This window comes from Phodopus roborovskii, unplaced genomic scaffold (assembly GCF_943737965.1).
Source record: "Phodopus roborovskii unplaced genomic scaffold, PHOROB, whole genome shotgun sequence".
Lineage (NCBI taxonomy): Eukaryota > Metazoa > Chordata > Mammalia > Rodentia > Cricetidae > Phodopus > Phodopus roborovskii.
Window position 1 is genome coordinate 11,910,993 of NW_026125281.1, and position 27,041 is coordinate 11,938,033.

The 27,041-nt window shown below is 46.7% G+C and overlaps 1 protein-coding gene across 1 annotated transcript; it reads right to left on the reverse strand.

Moving 5' to 3' along the window:
• Positions 1 to 421: 421 nt before the first annotated feature.
• Positions 422 to 26,810, reverse strand: Adhfe1 (alcohol dehydrogenase iron containing 1). The gene is made up of 14 exons (XM_051197292.1): positions 26,752 to 26,810; positions 22,623 to 22,660; positions 21,270 to 21,316; positions 19,925 to 19,978; positions 19,610 to 19,764; positions 19,223 to 19,419; positions 17,474 to 17,551; positions 15,960 to 16,065; positions 14,800 to 14,952; positions 13,513 to 13,611; positions 11,253 to 11,331; positions 10,933 to 11,029; positions 7,914 to 8,071; positions 422 to 901 (listed from the first exon to the last, which is right to left on the reverse strand). Exons 1-14 carry the CDS (start codon positions 26,808 to 26,810, stop codon positions 818 to 820), a joined length of 1,404 nt encoding a protein of 467 aa, XP_051053249.1. The 3' UTR covers positions 422 to 817.
• Positions 26,811 to 27,041: the final 231 nt, after the last annotated feature.

Genomic DNA, 27,041 nt, shown 5'->3' on the forward strand with positions numbered 1-27,041 from the left:
AGGCCAGGCGTGGTGCACATTTATAATCTCAGTGCTGCGAAGACAGAGGCAGAAAGACCCCAAATTCAAGACCAGCTTTGGCTACAGAGAGTCTGCCAGCCTTAAGCTACAGCTACACACTGAGACTCTGCCTGAAAGTCTAGGGGCCTAGGGCGTTGCTCTAGATCATTTTCCTAATGTGTGCAAGGGTCTGAGTTCTAATCTCAGCATCATAAAAAACTGAAAGCATGAAACACTACACGCACATTTCCCCTTGATTATCTGTAACCCAACTTCATTTCTTCAATGACATCTTTTAGCATTATATCTTTTTCTCTATCTAGACACATTAATATCTAGTTTAAAAGGTGAGTCAAACCATACTAACGTATAATTGTTGCCACTTGTTTCCTGCCAACATCTTTTATGAAGCAGACATATATTTCCAAGAGATTTACTTCATCTTTATTAATAACACCAAAGTATTCTACCATATTTAGACTTTTAAATTTTATTACCCCCAAAAGTACTGTCAGAGATATTCTGGTCATTTTTTTTTTTGCACACTAATGCTAGTATTTATGCAGGATAAACTTCTAGACACAGGCTATGCATAGACAGTGTTTGTCCATTTGACACACAGACTGAGAGCCAGCGTGTTCAGCCGGGTTTGGTGCAGGGACACTGACCCCTGAGGTGTGGCCCCCAGGTTTTACTTCATGAGCATCAAGGAATCTCCCGGTTAGAATCACATCGCATTCAAGCCAGCAGCAGGTGACCCACTTCCCCTATCTGTGACTTGTGTTATGAAGGCGACAGTGATTGTTTCTGCTGACAGTTAGTACAGTTTCATTGATGCTTCGAACAAGGCAGACAAGTCCTCTTCTGACTGGGCACGGGGTGCAAGCTTGGTGACCCTTTCCTGAGACAGTAAAAAAAGGAGGTTATCTGGAACTTGGAAGCGACAGTGTCAATACTAAATGCTTATGGAAATTAGCTTGGTCATCAGAAACAGTGACTAGATACTTTAAATACTCTATAGAAATACCTGGTGTAACCCAGCACTTGAGGGTCAGGGAATAATGAATTCAAAGACAGCCTGGGGTATATAGAAATCTTCTAGCTAAAAACAAAACAAACCCCAAAAAAACAAAAATCACAATGAGCAAAGAAACTCTCCAGCCCCAGGTCCCAAGCTGTCTTCCTTGACTGGCTTGGTCTAATTCCCAGCTCAGGATTCTCAAGAACTATTTCTTTCTCACGAGGCTTTTGGAAGCTACCAGCCTTTGCCTTCTGCTCAAATGTATAGAACAGACCATTCTGTCCACTGATCAAGCTGGACCTGCCAATGGCCTGTGCCAGCTGTCCCTGTATGGACAATTTTATCCCTGGTAATGTATGACAGGGCTGCTAAGAAAAATGTAACTGCTGATTCTCGTCTCCAGACAACTTACTTCACAACTGGGTCTTAAGATGCATCCAAAAGGACTTTCTGCAGGACAGGACCCTTTAGGCTATGTGCGACAGGAATCCATGAACCAAAGTTTCCTATTTACTTTTCCAAATCGGGTTAGCGTTTTACTTAATTTCTCTGGCGCTCATCATGGGTGGAGTTGGTGATGTCAACAGCCTATGACTATGTGACTGAAAGATACTGTTACCTGCCCCCTAGATGAACCATCACACAGCAGGGGTTTGGGTGTATACCCCATTAGCCGGCAAGCACAGGATGAAAGCCTGGCTGTGTTTGGTGCTCTGGTCTGGTACCCATCACAATGCTCCACATACAGTAAATGCATTATCAGCAGTTAACTGTTGAGTTAATGAAGATGGTGAGGGGGGAGATACCGGCATCTGACAGGTAGGTCCCATACACAAGACGGACTGCTGACTCTGTCCAGTCCCTCCCATTTTCTTCAGTTCAGCAATGACACTCAGTGGGTAGTTCAGAGAACAACAAAACATCTCAAGGATATAGTCGTGTACATGCAAGTCTGTTAGAGCCACCTTCAAGATGAATCGAACCCCTTTAAGTAATCCATCTCCAAGGCACCACCAGCCCTGGCCCACAATGGGCTGTTTCCATTTTTGCTCCACTATCGCCCCCTAGAGGTTATTCTCTTCACAGTAGCCAGCTCGCTTTTTGCCTTAGCAGAGACCTGGGCTTAACAAGCTCTGGATAAAGTCTGGGGCTGCCATGTAGCTCAGCTGGTGGAGTACCTGCCTAGTTATGTGAGAAGCTCGGATTCTGTTTCCAACAGAACAAAAACTAGGAATGGTGGCCCCTGCTGCTGATTTAGTACTAAGGAGATAGAGGCAGGTGGGTCAGAAATCTAAGGTCATCCTTAGATTCAAGACCATCTTGGGGAAACACGAGATTCAGTCTCAGAAAGGACAATAACAACAACAACCAAAAAAGCCATGATATCTGATATCTTCTCAATCTGGCTCTGTCTCTCAACCCTCCCTCCCCCAACTAGCTCATCCCCCACCCCACCGGTTCACCCCCCCCCCCACTGGTTCACATCCCCCTTCTCCTACTAATCCACTCCCTAGTCCTTCCACCGCGCCCCCCCTTCCCACAAGCTCATGTACCCTCTTCCCCCTCCCTCTGGCTCACTCCCCCTCCCCACTCCCCCTCCTCACTTCCCCTACTAGTTTACTCGAGACAGGATCCTATGAAGCCCAGACTGGCTTCAAATTCACTCTTTATCAGATCCTTCTGCTCCTACCTCCAGAGTGCTGGGATGGCAAGTGTGCATCACCACACCCAGATCCACCATCCCGTTTATGTTTTAGCCTTTCTCTTCATCTATTCTTTCCCTAGCTGCCATGCCTGGGCTGGGGATGCCACAACAGACTCTCGACTACCCTCACTGGAATTCCCTGCACATGGTCCCTATGGGATTTCTTCCTATTTCATTACTTAGGCACTCCATCCCACCAGTGACCATCATCTGAAAATTCTTATATCTCACCGGTACAAGCCCACTGCCTGTTTCTCCAGGCACAAGCCCTAAAACCCCTGAAAGAATATAAGACTCCTTGGATATGACACAGAGCTCAAGCCAGGCCCTCCTGATCCAGATGTAGAGCTCCCCTCCAGCACCACATCTGCCTGCAGGCTGCCATGCTGCCCTCCATGATGATAACGGACTGAACCTCTGAACTGTAAGCCACTCAATTAAATGTTTTCCTTTGTAAGAGGTGTCATGGTCACAGTGTCTCTTCACAGCAGTAGGGACCCTAACTAAGATAATATACTTGTGCATAGTGTTCAAAATAGCCAGAAGGTAGGAACAACCCACATGTCTTTTAACACACGTATGGGATAGATAAACAAAATGTAGTGTATCCACACAAGGAAATATTATTACTTAGCCATACACAGGAACAGAATTCTGACACATGCTACGATGTTGGTCAACACATTACAATAAAATACACCGGTCACAGAACGACGGGCACTGTACGATCCCATGTACATGTGGTGCCATGTACGTGATGCATTTTGAGAGACAGGGAAAAGATCTTAAGTACTAGGGACTGTGAGAAAGGCAATGAAGCAGCTGTTCAGTGGATAGAGAGCTATTTGGGATGCAAAAACAAAAAGTTCAACAGCAGATAGTGGTTATTGCACAGCACCATGGATATATTAAGTACCATTGAACTATGTACATGAAGTCATTATAATGATAAAATAGTTTTAATTTACTACAATTAAAAATAAAAATGGGATGGAGGGATGGATGACATCTTACAGAAAGTGAGAGGAAACACTGCTGAATATAGATGAGACAAAGGCAAAATTTTTATATTCTAGCAGATCTTATTAATAGTTATTTATCAATCTACCATCTATCTATTGTCTATCCTATCTACATACCTATCTATTTATCATCTACCTATTTGCAGTTGATCATTTATTTTATAGTCAGTCTACCTACCACCTACCTGCTTGCCTATCTGTCTGTCTGTCTATTTATCACCCATTCATCCACCCACCCACCCATCCATCCATCCATCCACCCATCCATCCATCCATCCATCCACCTACCCACCCATCCATCTACCCGCCCACCCATCCATCCAGTCTGTGGCAGGACGAAGAGCTGGCTTTTGGTATGTGTTATGGCCTGAGATGATGGTGATGATGGTAACAACACTTTGTTTAACAAAGAAGAGTCCTCTGATGAGCTCGGAGTCTTTGGCCAGGATCTTTCCTCTTTGGGGAGGCAGCTCTGGACTTTGAGGAGCAGTTATTCAAGCCTCTCTAGCCTTCTCTTTCCCATTTCCAATCCCAGTGATTGGGCAAACACAAAGTGTGTGATCCTATGCCAAATAAAGGCCAAATGATTTCAGAATGAAGGTGTGTTGTGCAATGTGCTATTATTTACAGACATGAAGACCAAAGAGCAACTGATTAGCATGGGCACTGAAATAAACCCTTCTACTTTTAGCACATTCACGAAATGATAGCATTTGGTCTGTCTACCGAGAGTGGGTGCTCATTTGGGCAGACAGCTCTCCCCAGTAATGAAATGTTTTCATTTGAAATGTAAATGTTTCTTTCCAGAGGTTTCGGAAATCTAGCTCCAAAGATTAATTTGTTCTTGCCTGCTCCCTCTGCAGCTGGCCCATGCAGTTAGTTAGAAGCCTCTGCATGCAAGACTGCCACTCGCTTCGTGTTTGGTTAAGAAAACTGGCCTGCTCGTTCTTTCTAGAGAAAACTGACCCCTGGCTGCTGAACATAAAAGAGTCTCTATCAAACACGGACTATGTAAAACAAACTTTCTGGCCAGGCTCTTTGCAGGGACCAGTGTATCCACTACCTTAAATCTGGTAGATATTAATGAGCAGAGACTGGCCTACTGTATGTGTAAAATTCCGAGGTTGCCATGGCATTCCTGTAAAATGTTCACTGCTGCCAAGAAGGAAAATAAAAGCCCTCACACCAGCTCCTCGTCTGCAGGTTATTTCTGTTCTGTCGAGGACTCTCTGTTGCTGCGATAAAACACTGACTAAAACCAACTCGGGGGAGGAAAGGGCTTACTTCATCTTAACATCTCTCCAGGTCACAGGCTAATACTTCAGGAAAGCAGGGCAGGAGCTCGGGGCAGGAATCTGGAGGCAGGACCAGAAGCAGTGATGGCTGTTTCCTGGTGGCTTGCTCTCATGTTGCCAAAACCGAGTCATGTGGGAGGCTCTGACACACTGCCAAGTTTGGCCACCAGCTTGAGATGCAGCTGTGGGCCCCTCTGGACCACAGCGTCTATGTGCTGACCCTGGGGAAGTAATCCCTAGGAAGTCTCTCCGGGATATTGGTCTCTGAGGTTAATCACAGTTGATTTCCAGCCCCAGCTAACCAGAATCAATTATTTCAGGAAAGCAAAGGCTCCACTCCGGTGGTGCTGATCTCTTGGATTCTTAATTCAAAATCTCAACCAAATGGCTCAATAGGCTTTGAGGGACTCTCTATCTTCCCAGTGAACTTGGAAAGCCAGACCTCCATCATCTGCCCCTTTCTTCAACACAGTTTTTCTTCCGGGCTCCCATAATAGCTCCGTAAGCTCTGAGCACCCAGTGGCCTTTTCAAGTCCAACGTTCCCAAATTCTTCCACAATTCTCCCCCAAACTTCATGGCCGTGTCCGTCAACCACAATATCACACTCTCTGGTGCTGATTTCTGCCCTAGTTTGGTTTTGGTTGCTGTGCTAATCACCATGACCAAAAGCAACTTGGGGAGGAAAGGGTTTCTTTTGGTTTATACATTCTAGTTTGTCATCAAGAGGAGTCAAAGCAGGCACTGAATAAGAACGCGATGGGGGTGGGGGCTGCCTCCTGTCCCGTTCTCCAGGGCTTGCTCAGCTGGCTTTCTTACATGCACTAAAGGCCACCTGCCCAGGGGTAGCGGGGTGGGCCCGCCCACATCATTATTTAAAAAAAAGTCCTACAGACAAGAGCAACAATGGAGGCAATTCCTCAGTTGGGATTTTCCCTCCTATGGGGATTCCTGTTGGTTTCAAGTTTCAAAAACTAGCATAATCATTCTTGGCAGTAAGCAAATTCGTATTCTTTTATGTTTAAAAACCGCATTACTATTTATTATGTGCATGCATGTGTGTGCCCCAGGGCACATGAGTGGTGGTCAGAGGACAATTTGTGGCAGTCAGTTAGTTCTCTCTACCACGTGGGTCCTAGGAATTGACTCAAGTCATTCAGGGTTAGCCGCGAGTTATCTTCACATGCTGAATCACCTCATCGGCCTTGGCATGTTTGTATTCTTGATCATAGCCCTGGGATAAATTCAGCAGAGACAGTATCCCTGAGACATGAAACCAGAAGCCACATTGAAGTCATGGTGGCCCCTAGGTCTGCAGAATTCCTGGACAAGTTCCCACAGCTGTCTTTGGTTCGCTCCATCTTAGGAAACACTTAGTTCTAGTTACCACCACCAACCACCGGCTCACCTGGACCGAGGTTTCGGAAGGAGAAGCTGCAAGCATGGGTTCATTCCACAAGTCTGCTAGCCTGCTCTGGGTGCAGCGGAGGATGGAGGAGCAAGGAAAAGTCCTGCTTTCTTCAGTAGGCTTGGCTAGAACAGCTACAACGGCCTTGCGTGGTCTTACAATTTGGCTCGGCAGGCTAGAACTGTGGATGTGTGGGGTGGCTCAGCACCTACGCTGTATCTCGAGATGCCTGTGTTTCTCACTCGTTATATGGTCAGATGCAATTGGATCCACTGGCCTTGAATCTAAGTCAGGGAAACCAGGAGCCCATGGGCTGTATTTCACTAGTAAGCACACTGAGAAGCCAAGAATCCGGGAGCACCCAGCTGATGATTTTTCTTAAAAGTAGCAAAGTCTACCCACCCAGGAATCTAAACTTATACTTAATGGTAATAATAATTGTTGCTAAAGGTTGCTCCTCCAGTTAGATGGGGTGTGTTTCCAGTTTTCCTAGGTTCCGTTGCCTCAAATGACTTTGTTCACTGCTTCTGTGGGCATAGGAACCTGTGAGCTGGAACTGTACAAACATCTGTGAGTGGTGAGGTCCTCAACAGTCTGCACAGTGATGGGCTGGGGAAGATGGGGCTAGTCTGAGCCCTTGCCTTCCTGGAGTGCCATGAGGGGAAGTCACCGCTGGCTGGCCCTGTGGGTAGTCTAGCTATGAAGGCTTAACGCTGGTCAAACGAGCCGCACGGTGACCCCTGCTTTCCTGTTCTTCCGCGTTGACTAGGACTCAGGGAGCACACTGGGTGTGGTAAGCAGGGTGTAGCCCATGGACTCGGTGCTTGAGGATCCCAGCGCCCTACTTTATAGTTCATTGCAACAAATCAGGACCTTGGCCCATTGTGATGTGGTGTAGGTCCAGAAAGGTCCAGGCAGAGGTCACATCTTCATGTAGTTCTTGGGGGAGGGAGTTTAATAGCCATACTTTATAAATATGAGTCATTTAGTGTATTTTCTTTAGCAAACTCTGAATAAATGAAATAAGGCTCAGAGGGGGCACAGATGTGTATGAAATATACAGTTTCCCCAAATGATCCAAGTGCAAACTTGGAATAAATTCAACTTAAGAGCCATGCTTGAATTCTACAGAACAGTGGGAGGCTGTGATGATTTATAGTGGAAAATACCATGGGCGTTCCTTTTGGAATGGCTTTGCTCCGTCTTATGGGGAGCTCCTGAAACAGCGGAAGTGTGGGAAAGGGCGGGGCTTACATAGCTCAAGTCAGATTGGAGTTTTCACAAGGGATCCTTTCAGTTTGGTCACATGGATGAACATTAAGGCGCAGGGACCAGGCTGCTTTTGCACTGTGGGTTCTCTAGCGGCCGAGAGGGGTGTTACAAGGTCACTAGAAGATCCAAGGTGTTGGTTGGTTCCCACCAGCTCTGTGTGTAGTGGCAGGAAGGCCATGCTGTGCATCTTACCTGGGGCAGTGTCCCTTTCACCAGTGAAGGGATGTCATCCTTGGAGTAACCAAGGGCAGCAAGACCGTCATCCACATTCAGGTCAAACAGGAATTGTCGGAGGGTATCTGCCAACACAGGCCCGGCATCTTGGGTCCTGGTAGTGCGGATGTCAGCTCCTAGAAGAAAGGTGGAGACCATTGGAAGAGAGGGAGACAACTTCAGTCACAATATCAGCTGAGTACGTAAACTGTACTCAATGCCACCTCCAGACACCAAGGCCCAGGGCACTGCTAGGCTCACCTGTGGTCAGCGGTCAAGCCTACAGATGGCGAGACCAGGCTGAGCCGCCAACGGCTCTTTAAGCTGGCTGGGGCACTCAGTTCTCACAGTTTTGGGGACTTGTGATTTCTCCCTGTCCACCCCATGTGGTGAGGGAGCAGAGTGACAGGGCCAAGAAAGGAGGGTACTGAACAGAGGGCAGGAAAGGTGGCTGGTGCTAGGATGTGGGGGCTGCCACATCTGGTGGGGGTGGAGGGTGGGGGCTGCCACATCTGGTGGGGGGTGGGGGGAAGGGTCGGGCACAGCTTACAGTTTCAGGAGTTGGCATTTACTGACATCTAGAGGTGTACCTGTCTTCTAAGAGCAACACAGAAAACACAAGGTTTTTGGAAACACCTTGAGGCAAGGGTGTTGCCTTAAGCAACCCGAGGCAAATGCCACATGTTAACCACCAAAAAGGAGAAAATACGATAACAGAACTGTGTTACATGCGACTGGGAAAGAAAGCTTTCCTTTTCCTCTTTCTTTCTTTCTTTTTTGTCTATGTTGCCAAAGGATGGGGGATGTTCCTCTTAGTAAATGTCTAAGTGCCAGCCAGGCAGAACAAAGAACGCGAAGACTCTGAGAATCCTGCTTCCTGTGACGATGACGACGTGAAGTAGGTTGCCAAGGTTTGGAGACTTTTTAAGGACAGAAGTTTAATGATTCATAGCACAAACAATATTAGAGATGTCGGTACAGAAGGGGCATGGAGTTCTGTTCTTAGGCAGGGGAGTGTGAACTTCCCAGGGGAAAGGGATTACCCCACCCTGTACTTAGCACCCACCCTGCCGCCCATTTATCTAAGTAGAACGCCTGTGCAGCCCACACGACTAGCATTCTGCAAACGAGGGTAGCATTGGACCATGCGTTAACAAAATGCCCACAAAGGAGAGGCGCCTCCTTCTCCTCCCCCTCCTCCTCCTCCTCGCTGCAGCACACGGTTAGTCAGACCCAAGCCTCTTCCTTCTGTGAGGGTCAGGGCAGCTTTAGTTCCAGAAGTAGGTAAACGGAAGCCGATATGGGGCCAGACGGAGAGCAACAGGATGAAAGGCAAACCAGGCCTGGCAAGATCGTCTGCAATACCCAGCGGTAGCTAAGAGCGGATTAGGTAGAGGTGTGACACGGGATATGGGATTGCGGGTTTATGATCCTGGGATAGCTGCCATTGAACACACCATACAAACGTCCATGCTTTCCTATGAAGCATGTTTTTAGAAAAGAAAAAGATGCTATGAAAGAAAATGGCCTAAGCGGTTAGGAAGAGCTGTTGCGTTCTCCCAGTTTTCTGTAACAGAGGATCTGCTGTGGAACATGCCCTGTAAGTTCACTAAGGTCTCCTCCATTTACAGTAGGTCTCGCCTACAGTTTGGGACACACACTCCCCCTTTAATCTTCACCGTTCTTGTATTTACAAAGGCCACAGCTACACCCCGGCACATTCCCCTCCCTAAAGGAGAAAGGGAGGCAGGCCCTGGTAACAGAAGCCTGGGTTTGGCTCCAAGTCCGGGGTCTCTGACATGACCATTCCCAGCATACACCTGGAGCTGTGGGGCACACAAAGGGCTGGTGTGAGAGGGAGGGCCTGGCAGTAGCCTTGTGGGAGGGTGTCTGCGGTCGCTCCTGCCTCCTTGGGAATAATCTTTCCAACGGCTCAAGCTACAAGGGCATAATGAAGAATGGAGTTTTCATTATAGCCTTTCTTTTCCTACCCACCCTAAACACAAGTAGGGCAAGAAGACATTTTACACGTTGATCAAGTTCTCCAAGTCACTAAAAAAAGAGTTCTTGTTTCAGAAAAATACTAAGATTTCTTTTTTTTTTTTATTTTTAATCCCTACTACAGCTATCCAGAGTATAATTTCATTTCTGCAAGAGTCAAAAGCACAGTGGGCTTCTCACTAGAGAGGTTACATACTTGACAGTATGGCAAATAGGTTGCTCATTTGGAATGGCTTTTATCCCTTGCTCAGCTTCTCTGTGATTGGGAGTTACTGCTGCTTTCTTGACTTATTTTATCAGCAACTCAGCATTACTAAAGAAAGCGATACTTTCTTTAGAGGCAAAAGCAGGGCAAATAGCATCAGGACACAATAGAATCAGTATATTCCGTTCCAGTCCATCACGGATCCTGAGAACCCTAAAATTATGGTATTTAATGCCTGCTGCCCAGAGCTTCAGGCAAGTTGTTAACGTTTCATGACTGAGCTACTCCAAAGAGATAGCTTTTGTTACTGCTCACAGGAAATACTCTGTTGCAGAATATTTGTTTAACTATGTAAAGATGTATTGCATTTGTTTGATTACGTAAAGATGCATTGCTGTTTTTACTTTGCCTGCCTAAGGCACCTGATTGGCCTAATAAAAAGTGAGGGAGGAGGCAGAACTTCTGGGCAGGGAGAGTAAGTAGGAGGAGGGATTTAGGCTTGAAGAAGAAAGAAAGGGGATGACAGGGAGGTAGATGCCAGGAGCCAGCCAGACCTGTAGGAAGCAGGAAAGTAGGACATACAGAATGAAAGAAAGGTAAAAAGCCCCAAGGCAGAACGTAGATGAACAGAAACAGGTTAAATTAAGTTAAAAGTGCTAGTGGGCCATGCCTACGCTAAGGTCGAGCATTCATAATCAATAGTAAGTCTCCGTGACTTTGGTGTCCCCAAGGAAGCACCAACTACAACCCTCCACCTCGGAGGGCCACAGGTTTGTGAGTAATGGGTCATACCTAATATTTCTGCTGTCTCCAGGTGCCGCTCTGGAAACATCTGGGCTGTGAAGGTGAACACAGCTGGAGACGTGAGCACCACGGAGAGGCCATGGGGCTGGGAAGAGATGGACAGAAAAGCCTTCTTCCTTAACACTCTAGATAGAGTACGCAGAACAGTACAGCTCACAGCACGGGCTGGGGTACAGCTCAGTGACACAGTTCTTGACAGTATGCGTCAGGCCCCGAGTTCCATCCCCACCCCCACCCCCACTAAAAATGCACCTAGAGGAATTGTGACAGTTCTAAGATTTAGCTGAGTGACTAGTAAGTGTTTTTACCACCAGAGGGTGATCCACATTGTAGTCCTTGGCTTTATACGTCTTCACTAACCCTGAAATTGGGTAAGACATGCCATGGCTGGAAGAGAGTGGAAATAAAAATCTGTTGACACACAGATGCCAGACATCAATAACACAGACACTGTGCAGGAGCGCCTCTCTTGTCTCTGGACTGTACCGCCACCTCACGGGGTTGCATGAGATGCACCTCTTGGATGCAGAGATGTACTGTGATGCACTCCAAGTTTAGTGTATTCGTTAGCAAAAACCTCTGAAATGGTCTGACTCCAGTGATCAGCGAGTTGCTAGATCCACTAGTGACCCATTCTGCAAACAACTGACAGACTGTTTCAAATGGTGTTTATTAACGGCGCTGGATTAAAAAGGACTGGCCTAGCCTATGAAGCTCAGCTGACCAGTTCTATTTAACTGACTTTCATTTGCCTGCATTTTACCTTTGCAAAGCAGTGTGCACTCCCACAGGCTGGGAGTGAGTGGATTCTGAGTGTTCTGCTCTATTATCCTTTCTTCCTTAAAGACAGGGCTGTGAACCTACAGCTCGGCTGGTAGCGTCAAGCCCCAGAGACTTTGAACCCCATAGTGATGGTCATGGGGAGTTGTGGCCATGCCCAGCTTTAGACTTTTATGTGTGCTGGAATCCAAACTCATTCTCCAGCCCACAGTGGGTTTTGCTTTTGCCAGAAAATAGGAACTTTATAGCCTCTTGAATTTTTAATAAACGACTAGGAAGACATTATGGTTTAATAGATGTTTCAGAATATAAATGTTATAACAGGTTAATATGTATTATTCACAATTAATATTGTAAAAATAAAATGCTCAACAAGAGCAAAGGGGTCTCATTCTTTTAATATAGGCTATTAGGAGATTGCATGCTTACTCAGCAAAAGATTTCATAAGAGGAAGTATTTTGATGAATTACAAGAATACTTATCCAAAAGTTCTCAGGTATCCTGCATGAGATAAATGGGAAAGTCCTGCTTCTCTAAGTGACTGGATAATTTAGAATGCACTTAATTCTCTTGGCATCTGAAAGGTACTGCTTAGTATGCTTCAAGAAGTTCTAGTGTTCATGTGGCTTTCAAAGGCAACTTGATAGCAATATCTAAAATTGCAGTTTTTAATAGTTGTGTACATTCTTTGTACAAAATAAAAATTATTCACATTACCTTTCCTTCTAGCCATTTTATGCATATATTTGTCTTATGATCACATTGAACATTTAGTTTCTAGATGTTTTTTCTTCCCATATTTTTTTTTTACTTAGTGTGTTTTGCCTGTATGTATGTCTATGTACCCCATGCCTGCGGTGCTCATGGAGGCCAGAAGAGAGCATTTGATCATCTAGAACTGGAGTTATAAAAGGCAGTGAACTGCCACACGGCAGGCAGATTTCTGCGAGTTCTGGTTTAAAGAGTGAGTTCCAGGCCAGCCAGGGCTACACAGAGAACCCTGTCTCAGGGTGGGGGTTGGGGGTTGGGGAGTGGCATCTCCATACAATAGACTATTATTTGGGGGTACAAAGAAATGAAGTAGGTTCTAGCAGTGTCTAAATAAACATGGTAGATATAGAGGACCACGCGTGTTCATGTCTGTGACATGCCCCAAATGGGAAATTCCACAGAGATGGAAAGTTGCTCGGTGGTCGCTAGGCAGTGAGGGCGGTGTGGGCATTGGCAGTGAGGGCGGTGTGGGCATTGGCAGTGAGGGCGGTGTGGGCATTGGCAGTGAGGGCGGTGTGGGCATTGGCAGTGAGGGCGGTGTGGGCATTGGCAGTGAGGGCGGTGTGGGCATTGGCAGTGAGGGCGGTGTGGGCATTGGCAGTGAGGGCGGTGTGGGCATTGGCAGTGAGGGCGGTGTGGGCATTGGCAGTGAGGGCGGTGTGGGCATTGGCAGTGAGGGCGGTGTGGGCATTGTTGAGCAGTAGTGGGGTTGTGAGATTGTTTTGTAAATGGGGGAAATAAAATGTTCTAAAACTAACGTCGCAGGACTTTGTGCATAAACTAAAAACCATTGAATTAAATATGTTTCATATGAGCAGACAGTATAGTATATGCATAGCATTTTTTAAAAAGCTGTTATAAGGAAATCCATGAATTCAAATCAAGAAAATATTTGGGAAACCTTAGGTTTCTTCCTTGTATAGCATCGTTAAACTCTGCCACATGCCCTGAATTATATATATTAAAATTTAGGAGCAGTACCTTGAGTTAAGAAAATAAATCGCATGTTCACTTACCACAGATGAACCCCAGCATTTCCAAAGCCGATGCCAGCAAAAGCACTCGCCAAGTGCATACTTGACCTTGCTTCCAGATCATCGGGGTTTCTGACAGCCCTGTGGATTATGTAAACACCAGCATTGGCATCCCCCCACCCCCAATAACGAGCTGCCCTAAGGAAAGGCGGGAAAGGGTGACTGTCCCCCAGCAGGAAGAAAAATTAGGCAGGTTACCCAAACAACTTCTTGTCTTCTCAATGAAAACTGAAGGCAAACATATTTTTCTCATCAGTGGTTTCATCGAGGGCATAATAAATACACTGTCAGACGCTCAACTGATAGAAAGCTACCAGGGACACAATGTCCTGGCCCGCCTCTGTGAACAGCCTCCTTGTTACCCCAGGCTCCCTGCAGGCCAAGCCAGCCTAGACATCTTTCTCTCTGTGACATTGATCGAGATTGGACCGTATGCTTTTGCTGTTTCAGGGGTCTATTCCCATTCGCTCTTGCATAAATAATGGCTGTAAAGATGCATCCTTACATATTTGTATTCCGCAAAAGATGTAAAGATCAGTCAACTTTTACAATATTTAAATTTTCGTTTTTAGACGTGAGGTCTTGTTGTATTGGCCAGGCTATCTCAAATTCCCATGCTTGAGTGACCCTCTGCCTCAGGCTCCCAGCAGCCGGGACTCCAGATGTCGCTGCTACACCCAGTTTGTCCTGTGCTCTTAAATCTTAAAAGCTCCCGGGGATCCCTTTTCGCCTTCCGTCTTTTCTGTCTCCTGAGTGGCTACATTTTTTTTGTTTTTCTTTCTTGACTTTAGTTCACTCGAGTTTTCTCAGTGGGTGACTCCTGCGTGCCCTTGGGGTGGAGATGATGCAGTCAACATATGCCTGTGTGGGCCTCAATCCTGCTCGGTCTCAAAAACCTTTCCCCTTCCTTGCTGTAGCTCTTATTTGGAAAGTCTGGCTTGGTCGCCCTGGCTGGTTTACTATTCACTATGTAGCACAGACTGGCCTCATCCTGTATCAGGCTCCTCTGAGTTCTGGGGTTACAGGTGTGCACCACTATGTTTGGCTAGCCTGGGGGCTTTGGTAAGCACCCCCCTTTTTAAATCTGTTTACATATTAGATGCTTCAGTTATCCCCGAAACTGTTGCCTTTCGGGACTGGCAGCTCCGGGTTTCACCTGCCTGTCCTCAGGCCCCTTCAGAGGCCTAGTGATGGCCCTGGTGAGCAGGGGACACCGTGTCTTCTCGCTGTGTCAGCACCAGGCATCTCTTTCTACTCAGGGTGACCTACCTCTGCAGGTACTTGGCAACAATCCGCAGTGCGTGGACTGCCCAGATGTCGCTGATTGGGTTGCTGCCCTGGTAGGCTGGGCGCTGGATGGGGTTGGAAGGGCAGGGGCTCCGCATGTTATAGGGAATGGCTGTGTACGACTCCAGAGCATGGCTGAAGAGAAATGTTTAAAATGCACGGAATGAGCATTGCCTTCCGCCTCACCCTTCATCTCTCACAAAGCTTATTATTATAACTACATTTCATTTTTTTTTTTTGTTTTGGTTTTTCAATACAGGGTTTCTCTGTGTAGCCCTGGCTATCCTGGAACTCACTCTGTAGACCAGGCTGGCCTCACAACTCAACTGCCTGCCTCTGCCTCCTGAGTGCTGGGATTAAAGGCATGTGCCACCACTGCCTGGTCGTGAGTTTGAGGTCGGCCTGGTCTACATAGAGAGTTCCAGGTCAGTCAGGGCTGTATAGAGAGACCTTACCTCAAAATTAAAAACGAAAAAGAAAAAATTCTGATTTCAAGCACACAAAAAATGTAGCAAAATGTTCTCGGAGCAGCGGACGAACCACGGTGGTTTGAGACTGGCCGAGAGTAAAAAACCTGGGGTGCTCCCCGAGGAGCCTGGCAATGATGGCCTAGCTCAGGGACAGGCTCTGCAGTGGATACACAGACGGGATCTTGGTACATCACAGCCAAAACCACAGGGGCTGACTGTGAGCCTGGGCACGTTACCAAATCCCGAGAGCCCAGTCTCCCTTTCCATCCGTGAATGTCACAGTGCAGTGTTTCCGAGGGGTGATGTTCCTGAGAACATGCATAATGGTCCAGCCCCCTTTACTGATCCTCCCTGGTTTGCGTGGCCATAGAGCCAGGTGTAGTCCAGAGGTGTTTCATGTCATCTTAAACTGACCCTTTCTCTGTGGCCCTAAGTCACAGATGTTGTCTAGGGTGGGGTGGCCTGTCTGAGGTAGGCTTTTGGGCTCTAACTTGACTGCATCCAGTCATCAACGTTTCTATCTAGGAGAGGGGACAATGACAGCCAGCATGAGGGGTGTGATGTAGTGCTAATCAGGTAAGTCTTATCACTGACTGTATACTGCTCCTTGGATGACAAAATACTGTTCACAGACAAGTCCGGAAAGCCCCTCCAGGTGACACCGGTACCTACCAAAGGACATCAAAGCCACTGTTGGCAACCACCCGACAAGGCATGTGGAGAGTATGCAGTGGATCAACCAGGCCCAGCGTGGGTTTGATGGCTCGTGAAGCAATGCCTAGGACATAAGGAGTTTTAGTATATTAAAGGTGTGGCACTATTATAAAAGTAACCTTAGGACAAAAAAGTTAAAGACAAACCTATGAGGAAAGGTTCATTTCCATGTAGCGATGCACAGAGCAGCATAAAGGGGTCTGAGACCAGAGTCTGTGCTTTCAGTGGTGGCCTGCCCGCTGACTTCCCGCATCCCAGGGACAGCCCCTGCCCTTCTTTCAGCCGCCGGGAGGAGGGACCCTGCGGGCCCCGGTGACGGTGCTTATTACTACACAGAAACTAACAAGAGCTCCAAACCCGGGTTTATTTCTTATTCAGTCTGCGATGTTGTTCACTAGCATGTCACTGGCCATTGTTCTCCATCTAGCTATGTGACGCTGGACAAGTCACTTAACCATTTGGAGTTATCCTACCATTAGGCCTTACACAGATGTACGCACACATGCACGTGCGCATGCACTCGCTCTCTCTCTCTCTCTCTCTCTCTCTCACACACACACACACACAAACAACACTTGAAGCTGCAAGAATACGATTAGATAATATGTATATGAGCATTTAAAAACCTGAAGGCTGAATTTAAATGTTGCTTGTTTTTGTTAACGATGCCAAGGGCCATGGGATTTAGTTAAAATGAAGAAGTTATTTGAAAATGTGCAGTTGAACGTCAGCTTAGTTTGCTATAAAGGCCAGGAGAAGTATATTGAGCCTAACTCAAGGAGAGGGCCATTTCTACCACAGCAGTCAGGGGTCATGGGGTAACCCCCAATTGACCAAGTAGATGGAAAACAGAACAGACGTGAACTGGAGATGGGTGTAGGGCTGGCTGGGAAGAAATGCGAGGCAACTTTGTGGCGTTATGGGCATGTCTAAAATCTGCTGCTAGCTGCTGCTAGAATATCTTGAAAAGTGTGTGTCTTATTGTATAAAATCATGTTTTGATAAATTAATTTAAAATGTTAAAAAAATATCAAAGGGAGGGAACACCCATTTATCCTTGCTCTAACCACTGATATGGGCAGGACAATGGCCTATTGAAACTCACGGCATTTGAGGTTAGGGAGATGGCTCAGTGGCTAAGAGCAATTATTGCCCTTAGGTCAAGGGGCTCACTACTGACTGTAACCCCAGCTCCGGGGCTCTGACATTTCCACAGCGATGGAGTACATTTACACATGCACATAAATAAGGATGTGTATGAAAAGAGGTTTGTGGCGTTTTGATAGACTTTTCCGGTAATTCTCAACAAGAAGTGTGAGGCCCATTTTCATATATGCTTGGGAAGGGAAAATGTGTGTCTGAGTTCCCTTGATTCCTTGATTTCTAAATGACAGTCTCAAAGACAAGGGGATGATGTAGAAAGGTGTGTGTGAGAGAGAGAATTACAAGAGAATTATGAATAAAATTCTTACCAGTTTTTACTTTCATATGTTCATAGTCAAAAATGGCAACCCCTGTGGTCTCACTGCCGGTCCCTGAGGTAGTTGGAACTTGAACAAAATAATATTAGTGTTAGAAGGGATCTGAACAGAGGTCAGTGGAGACATTTAATTCTACCTCAGCAATAAGGAGCAAAGATAGAAAGCAATCATCACGGACCTCGCTGTTTGTCTGACATCTGTGTAACATATATGCTGAGGAGTCATGTGAGGTCCATGCTTGCATTAATACCCCTGTGTGTTCTCTTCAGCATGTTATGTGTGTGGCTATGCATGTATGCAATCTGTATCTGTGCTAGCACATATATGTTTAACATACATTATGATGTTTGAATGTATATGCATGTTTAATATATATCATATCTGTATTAACATGTGTTCTACTTAACATTTACATGGCATCTACATCTGCTAACATAATATACATGGCTTCATAAACATGTATGTGGGGTTAACATGAATGTATGTTTATTATGCATGCTATCTGTATATGTAGAAATGTGTTTTGTGAATTTATATTAAACATATGATAAGTTAACATACATGTATGGTTAACATGCATGTTTATTGAACACACATGCAGTCTGTATCTGTGTAAAAGGTTTTATACATATGTAGTCTGTGTCTGTACTAACATGCAACTGTGTTGAATGGATGATCATATCTGTCAGTACTAACATGTATATGTTAATCATATCTGTGTGGGAAGTCTGCACCATATTAACAGTGATGGGCTCTGAGAAGCTTGGTTCTCTAGAGTCAGAGATCAATTTGTCCAGCACCTCTGGTAGGAACGCTAGCACATCCTGCCTCTAAAAGACATCTTTATTCCCTCTTGGCAATAGGCACAGGAACGAGCTGCTTTTGCTGGGCCCTGTGGTTTTGTAGTTCTGTCAAGTTTCTAAACTTTACTAATCACCTCTCTGTGTGACGCCGACACAGCTTCACCAGTGGGTTCCATTTGCCAGACTCCAATTATGCTGCTCCCTGCTGAGTGGGCATTCATGTCACAGCCGTTCATCTGACACTGACTCCCTCAAGTCCCTACCAGGGTTGTTTACAGCAGGGGCAGAAAAGGGGTGAGCAAGGTGAAAGTTAAACGGAATGCTGTCTCTATTCCTAGTCAGTGTATTTAAACAACAGAGCTTCTGTGAGCAGAGTGCCAATGGCTGTAAAATGAGAGGGAAGAAAAGAGAAAATCCCGAGGCCCCCGTGGAAGGTTCCGGCTATTTTTGGAGTGGAGCTGAGCACTGGGAACACGCACACGCTGGCCACATGTCCCAGGGAAGTCACAAAGCTCCAGGTCAGCTGCAGAGCCATTATGTGCAAGAAAGGGTCGAGTCGCTGAGAGAAAACAATTATTCTCCCCAAGCTCCATGGTGTCTGGGAGAGGAGGCAAAGCAGATGGGTCTGGGGACAAGGCTGTCAACAGAGGGACCCACCAAATGTCAAGGAGGACCCTTCCTCCCCCGTGCAGTGACATCATGGCCTACAATTACAAGGTTGCTCCCACTGACCTAAATTGTCTATTTGTGCTGCTCTGCTTTGTTCTCTAGTGCACTGATTTGAAATGAACAAAGCAGAGGTTCTGGGAATGGAGACTTTGAAATTAATAGTTAGCATAGTAACCAAGGCTCTCCCTCCCTCCCTCCCTTCTTCCCTCCTCCCCTCTTTCTCTCCCTCCCTGCCAGTTGTAAAAGAAAGCAAATGAGCAGCGTTTACCTGCTATCAGAGGTTTCAGAGGCACAGTCACTGGCTTCCCCTTCCCAATGGGGGCATTGACATAATCAAGGAACTCAGAGTGAGGGCTGGATGCATACAGATTAGCGGCTTTACAGGTGTCCATGGTGGAACCCCCACCCACAGCCACATAGGCGTCAAAGGCTCCCTTTTTGGCAAATTCAATCGCATCCATGAAGCTTAGAGAACAGAAAACAAAAATGCATTATGATATATATCTAGATAGATAGATAGGTAGATAGAGATAGATAGATAGATAGATAGACAGATAGATAGATATTTGTTAAGTAAGGCCTGGGACAGATTTTCCACAGCAGCCATTTTTGTTGGCTTCTGCTTAAGTAACTACGCCACACACTAGGACCTTACCTTTCGTCCGTGGGCTCCACTCTCACGCTGTCATAAACCTGAAAGCTGATGCCATTTTTCACTAGGGAATCCATGACTGTGTGCACAGGAGGGAGCAGGGAGAGGTTCTTGTCTGTCATCAAGCAAACCTTCTTAGCGCCCATATTCTGTAGATCCTGTAATAAAAATGAACTCATACGTTAGGCTTGAGTACACTAGCACTGTGCTAGATACGTTGGGAGGGTTTAATGTGATCTTTAAGAGCAAAGAATTCAATTACTGTCCATTAGTGCTCCTGTTTCCAAGACAGAGGCTACAGACATCTCAAATACTTGCCATGCCCACTTCCTTTGTAACTCCTGCTCCATATCTAATATTTGAAACAGCCATCTGAAAAAAGAAAGGAGATTTAGGTGTGTTAGAGTTGGCCAACGTGTTACGGAAAACCAGAATGGCTCCTCATTGTTTAGAGAATAAATGATCCACTCTTTAGCGTGGTCCCCAGCTTTCTCACATTCTGGCACCCGGCTTCTTTAAGCAAACCTCGACTCCAGTCCCACTGAAACTGTGTAGTGTCTTTTCCCAAACACACAATAAATTCCCACTTCTTCCTTCAGCTTCAAATGTCTGTCTCCCCTGACCCTCCCAGCAAAACTAACTCTCTATTTTCTTCTTTCCAACCGAAACTTCTGTTCTGCAGGGCTTTGCCCCTTCATTTAGCCACGTAGCCTCCCACCCGCCAACCCCACCGAGGGGCGCTCTGTTGAAGGCCTTCTGCTGGACTCTAACTAAAACAAGACCTGTGGGCTTCGGAGTTGGCATACAAAAGAAGAGCTTTCATACTAATGTACACAGGCCACTTTTCAGTTAGACAAATCAACCACTGTTTTCGGGGTGTTAATGGCTCACACCTTTAATCCCAGCACTTGGGAGGCAGAGGCAGGAGGATCTCTGTGAGTGTGAAGCCAGCCTGGTCTACAGAGCGAGTGCCCTGTCTCAAAAAATAAACAAACAAACAAACAAACAAACAAAACCAACAACAAAAACATGGTTTGTTTGATTCACGATAAAAGATAAAATTCAGATTTCTTTCTTTTTTTTTTTTTTTAAAGTTAATGACTCTTTGAAACAGAGATTTAAACAATCTAAAAGGGTCACCCATATCTCTTTTTCACTCTTAATTGATCTAGAAACCACCACACATTTTTCAAGCGTCAGCGATCAGATATGGTTTGGGCTGTCAGAGGGCACCTAATGACCTGTAATAATCATTACAGGAGGGGCCGGGAGTTGAATAAGCAATTGAAGTAATTATGTAGTTATATGGCAAAGTGCAGCACAATAAGCTGCCCTTTCTCTCTTCTTCCAGAAGATGGCTTTTCTTAAATAAGGCCCAAGGCAAATTTCAGAGACTCAATATATAACACAGAGACTTTGGAGAGTCTGTAGAACTGGGAGTTCGCCGTATTTTAATAGCTATATGAAAGGCAGCAGCGCTTTAAACATTACCCCTGTTCCCACTGTCTTCAAATGCACATTGCTGCACAGCGCCTGATCGGATTGAGACTGTAGGACACCAGTTAACAACAGATCTCAAATGAATCAGTAACGAATCAGCAAATAAATACTGCAGTGTTTCTCAGGCCACCCATAAAAGAAAGAATGAATTGATGAAATCTACCTCAAACGCATAATCTGTTGTTTTTCCAGAAGGCGAGAGTCCAGGGGCTGGAAGTGCAGAGAGGAGCATCAGAAACACATCATAAAACACGCCTAAATCATTGTTCTTAATAGAACATAAATATCTTCCTGAAATGTTACCTTTTCTAGCATTTCATGGTTGCACATAAACTGTAGATCAATGTATAAAGCTGATTGCAATATTGGGGCAATAGGGGGCCATCAGTGAGTTTCATATTTTAATATTTAACAATATTTCACATTGTTGCTGTGTGCCCCATGTTCATGCAGACTCTGGGGATCTATCTAACACTAGTCAAGCGTCCTCACTTGCTGAGCCATCTCCCTGAGCTCTTACCTTCCCTTTTATTCTACTTATCTATAATCAGCATAAGATAAAGGGAAGTCAACAGAATAATTTGTACTGCCCATTTTTTTTCCCCCCGTTAAAGAAAAAGACACCAAAACTAGACAAAGCCACCATCACTACGTTGTTCCCTGAGGGCAAAGGCACCATCTAATCAAAATCCACACGCATCTGATTCCTCTAAGACTTCTAGTGTTGCTGCTTCTGCTGCTAAAGTTTAGGTCAAACACTAAGTTGGAGTTCTCGATAAGCCATTTTCCCCAAGCAGGAAAAAAAAAAAAAAAAAAAAAAAAAAATTAGCACAACAGTCGAATACAAAATCCTGCCTGTGGTTAGAGGGAGGAAGTGCTCACAAAGCAGGAAAGCGCCTTGGTCGCTGAGCCCCCTTTAACTCCTCACCAGGCCTGCTGTGCGCTCTGTTAGGAGCTAGCTTCGGCTAACCTCCCCTCCCTTTCTGTATATAGCTCACCTCCTTCCAAGAAGAGACTCTATAATTCATGTGACACCCTGGGGACAGGCTTCAGGGAATTTTATGGACCACGGAGTCTGACAAGGACTAAGGTGGTGGCAGCTGAAAACTTTTGTTTCTACTTTTAATTATTAAGGGATGGATTATTTAAAACATGGATTAAAACAAGGTTTTCCCTTCTAGCAATCACCTTACTTTAGCTTTCACGGTTGTCTTTGAACCCAAAGCCTTGTTCCCGAAGAGCCTAAACATTCTTAAAATATCCCAAGTGTGTTTTCAGTTTTGAAAAAATAATTGTATTTTAAACGGAAAGCCTAGCATGAGATGTCACGCACTCAGCTAACCTGGCACCCTTGGAGCCCTGTGTCACCAGTTTGGCCGTGAGAGCCACTGCTGTTTACATAATCTTCCCTCCCACAGGCCTTGATTTCCCCTTTCCACACCTGACCCGAATGTACCGCACAGGCTAGTGGGCGGAAAGCAAACCGAAGCTGATGTAAAAACTCAAAATGCATTACCTTGGGAGTAAGTATGAGAATGTGTTGGGCACTGGCATCTAGGGAAAAGGCAAAAGAAAAATATAAATAGAAACAGGAAGACAAAAAGCAAGAAACCTTAAAGTAACTCTTACACTACATCCTAATCCCGGGACTAACTAACCGGGGTCACTCTGGCAGAGTAAAGAACAGAAAGCAATAGAAACTCCAGATTCACCATCACACCAACGACAAAACCTCGGTCTTGTCAACGCCGAGGCAACACTTTTCATGAGGGCATTTATTGAAGTGATACCTAGGCACGGCCAGCTTTGACTAAACCACGTGGCTCTTCTCACTCTGCTAGCTTTCAACCCTGGGAACTTTCTATGTAATTCTCTCTCCTCTTCAAGGGATTTAGTTTAGTTTATCTTCAAACTGGCTCTGCACTTGAGCTTCCAGAAGCTTTTAGCCCCCTGGCTTCCCGGGTCAGCTATTCGTGTCTTTCTACCGCAGCCCCAGGCTCTGTGAGCTGGTCCTGTCTCTACACACACACACTTGGCACCTTCTCCTTCCTGAAGCCTGGTCGCCCTTGCACTTGCCACGTTCTCTTTTCTGGAGACTTCCTTCCCTGCCACACCCGCTATTTCTTGAACAGTTCCTCCTTCTGGCTTCAATTGCTCCTATTTGTTTGTTTTTTTATGGCTCACAGGACCTTGCCATAGCGGGATGTCGGCAAATACCTGACAGCATAGCGTGCTCCCCACCGCGCCAAAATTCAAATCTGGAATTGGAACACCCAAGGAGGGAAAAGGGCGGTTACCCGAGTGGGTATCAGGATCTCAGACCTTCCCCAGGTCAAGACACAAATACAAAGCAAGGCTGCCACCTAGTGGCCACCTGCTTCCTGCAGGGACAGGAAAGGTGGCCAGGCCCAACTGACCTAGCTCTTTCCAGAACTTGCCCCGAATTAAACTTTCTAAGGACAAGACAAGAGAAGCAAAGGGAAGACAGACATCTGAAATATAATGCCGGGGACATGGCTGCCCCTTCCCACTATTTGTGTTAAAGTTCTAAGACTAATTGTTTCACTTGTAACCCTTAGGGGAGGTTCCCGTTTTGTCCTCTCTTGCCTTCTGAGGATGCTCACCCGTGTTGATTTCCCTCCTCCTGTCCTGTCCTGTCCAGTCCCATCCCCAGGCCTACATTTGCAAACTGTTTCCTTTCTCAGCACTCTCCCTGGTCCCTGAAATCAAGTCAGAGCTTCCAGGGGAACCTTTACTTCATTCCTGAGCCTTTCACACAGGAGCCTGAGCCTGGCAGCCTTAAGTGGGACGGGTCACTTGTCCTTAGTAGGCCAATTAAGGAGTCGACAAAGTCAAAAGCAGAGAGAGATTTATTCAATGAGGTTGAACGGGGAAGGGGTCTCCAGTGAAGCCCCTCCTGTCCCCATCCATCATCCAGGGTCCTGATAATGATGTCTAGGTTTAAACGGGGGCGTGGCTCATCTTAAGTGACACAGCTCTCCCAGAGGACCCCGTGGGCAGGCAGTAGTTTCTTTTCCGGAGGACCGGGACAGCCACTTCTGCTCCTTCCTCGTTCTGCCCACCACACACACACACACACACACACACACACACACACACACACACACACACACTCTCTCTCTCTCTCTCTCTCACACACACTCTCACACACTCACACACACGCACTCACACTCTCTCACACACTCTCACACACACACACTCTCACACACTCACACACATACACTCACACACGCACACACACATACGCACTCACTCTCTCTCACACACACACTCTCACACACACACACGCACACACACTCTCTCTCTCACACGCACTCACACTCTCTCACACACACTCTCACACACACGCACTCACACTCTCTCACACACACTCACACACATACACTCACACTCACACACAACACACTCACACACACACGCACTCACACAACACACTCACACACACATACGCACTCACTCTCTCACACACACTCTCACACACACTCACACTCTCTCACACACTCACACTCTCTCACACACTCACACTCACACGCACTCACTCTCTCACACTCACACACTCTCACACTCACTCTCTCACACACTCACACTCACGCACACACTCACACGCACATACACACACTCAAACGCATACACACTCACACACACTCACTCACACTCACACACACTCACACACTCATACACTCTCTCACACACTCACACGCACACTCATACATTCACACACACCCCCCCCCACACACAGTTGGCTGCCTTCAGCCATCTGACCCTTCTTTCTCCCTTAAGCTTTATGTCTCACAAACCAAGGCCCCAGGTATTTCTCCACTTTCGGCTCAGCTTTTGCCATGGTGTGCGTGCACCGTCATTTCTCACTCAGATGCTTCCTACTTTCCAAACTGGCTTCTCGCTGCACCTTTGTTAGCTCTATTCCCAGTGGGGCGGGGGCGGGGGCGGGGGCGGGGTTCCCAATGACCTCACCCCTTCAAAGCTGCTTCCATGGCAAGTAAGGTGCAGACCCAGCCCAGCCCACTTCTTCATCTTTGGGTTTTCGCCCCTGGAAAATTAACCATCTCCCCTTCCTCCTCACCTCCCTCCCTCATCATGAACTTTGCCCTAGTGATTTCCCTGCTTGGAATCCACCTTCCTTTTGTTCCTGACCCTTTCCTTCCAGATTAGCCTGTTCTTTCCTGTCTGTTCTCAGGCAGTCTTCTGAGGCCCCGGGAGGAAGCCTTTCTTTGCGACCTCAGGGACTGCACTGGGCAGAAGGCTGAGAGCTGGAGAGCACTGGCTGCTCTTCCAGAGGACTTGGGTTCGATTCCCAGCACCCACAAGGTGGCTCACCACCTTCTGCAACTTCAGTGCTAGGGAATCAAATGGCCTCTTTTATCCTCTCCAGGAACAGGACTCACGCACTCACACTCACGCACGCACTCAGGCAAGACAGCCATGTGCCTAACAAACTGCTTCTAAACTCACTCCACACTTACTTTTCCACGCCAGTTCCCACGGCAGAGTGTGCTGACTTAACTGTGCTCACCCCATATCCCCTCCCATGTGGGTGTCCCAAACACAATCTGGGTGACATTGGTTCTAATGGCGATGGCGGGTTTTTGTTTAAGTATGAACGCACAGGTTTAACACAGAATGATCCTCTCGAGGGACGACTCAAAGCACTTCACACACTCACACAGACATCAACACAGAGAGCAGCTCCGCACATTTACTTGGCCATGGAATTATCACCTGGAGAAGTGAGGCATGTGGCTTTCGTAGCTTTCTGTTATTCATAGAGTGCAATTTTACAATTTTACTGTAGGCTAGGGGACAAGGATTGCAAAGCCAAAGTTCAACAAATGGCTGTGTCACTGTTCAGCTGTGTGACACCGAACACGTTCTTTTTGTGGTTTTCTTATGCTAGAGGATAATGCCAGAGTTACCATAAAGATTATTTACTGCTACCAATACTACATGTGCAGCGGATACATGCCAGCTAGTACACACCAGCCGTGTTCCTACTCACGACTCAGTCCTTACTGCCTTCTAAGAAGGCGGGCCCAGACTGTACACTTCTGGGCCCTGGAACTACAACCCTCCTTCTCTGGTGTGGCTCTCTCCCCTCTGCCGGAATTCCTCTCCAGTCCCTGCCCTTTCCCTACCCCCACTCACCAGCTCAGACTTCTGGCTCCCAAGCTGACTCTAGCACTTACACATTCACTTAGGGCTCAGCCTTTCTGGAAGGAACCAGGTGAGGGAGGGTAACTGCAACTCATCTGCTGGAGTAAGCCACAGGTGTGTCCCGGTACTAGATCCCTAGGTGGCCTGTGACTTCATTACTGTATTCTCAGAAACGAGCTGTCTCGGCACACAGACCCAGTATTTATGTGAGGCTTTGATGTTAAGTGTCTTAGGGGCAATGCCAAGTTCTAAGCTGCCGTCATGCTGGGTGGGACCAGGCCGGCTTCTCTGGGAACATTTTTCTTAATGCAAGCCATACCACACTGCACCATCCTGTCCTCCCACGGTTTCAGGCCCCGCACAGCTCAACTGTGATGCTGTCAGGGTCTGCCTGCCTGCCTGTGTGCTGCAGTCAGGGTTGCCACTGTGGCGAGCTCGGTGCAGCCTGTACTCACGCTGTGCTTTGCAGGTGCCTCAGCAAGTGTGCAACTCGAGCGCGTGCAGCTGCGGCCATGGCAGTTTTCTCCGTGTCCCCTGGCCGCTCCACCCCCACTGCCAGCCAATCCTGGCGGCTGGACACGAGGAGGAAAACATCAGCTTCCAACTCGCCCAGCAAAGTCACCTGATCCAACTTTAGCCCACTTCCCGGGAGTCAGAAATGGCATCTGGCCCAGCTGGCAACTCTGAAAACGCAAGGACCCCATAGGGGTTGTGTAGACTTAAACCAGGGCTGTGTTTCACTAGG

Coding starts and splice junctions, on each gene's coding strand:
- Adhfe1 (XM_051197292.1), bottom strand. CDS start 26,810: ATGGCCGCAGCTGCACGCGCTCGAGTTGCACACTTGCTGAGGCACCTG. Junction 19,979..21,269: donor CAACAGATTATGCGTTTGAG/GTAGATTTCATC, acceptor TTCTTTTTTCAG/ATGGCTGTTTCAAATATTAG. Junction 19,420..19,609: donor GTGGAGCCCACGGACGAAAG/GTAAGGTCCTAG, acceptor CTGTTCTCTAAG/CTTCATGGATGCGATTGAAT.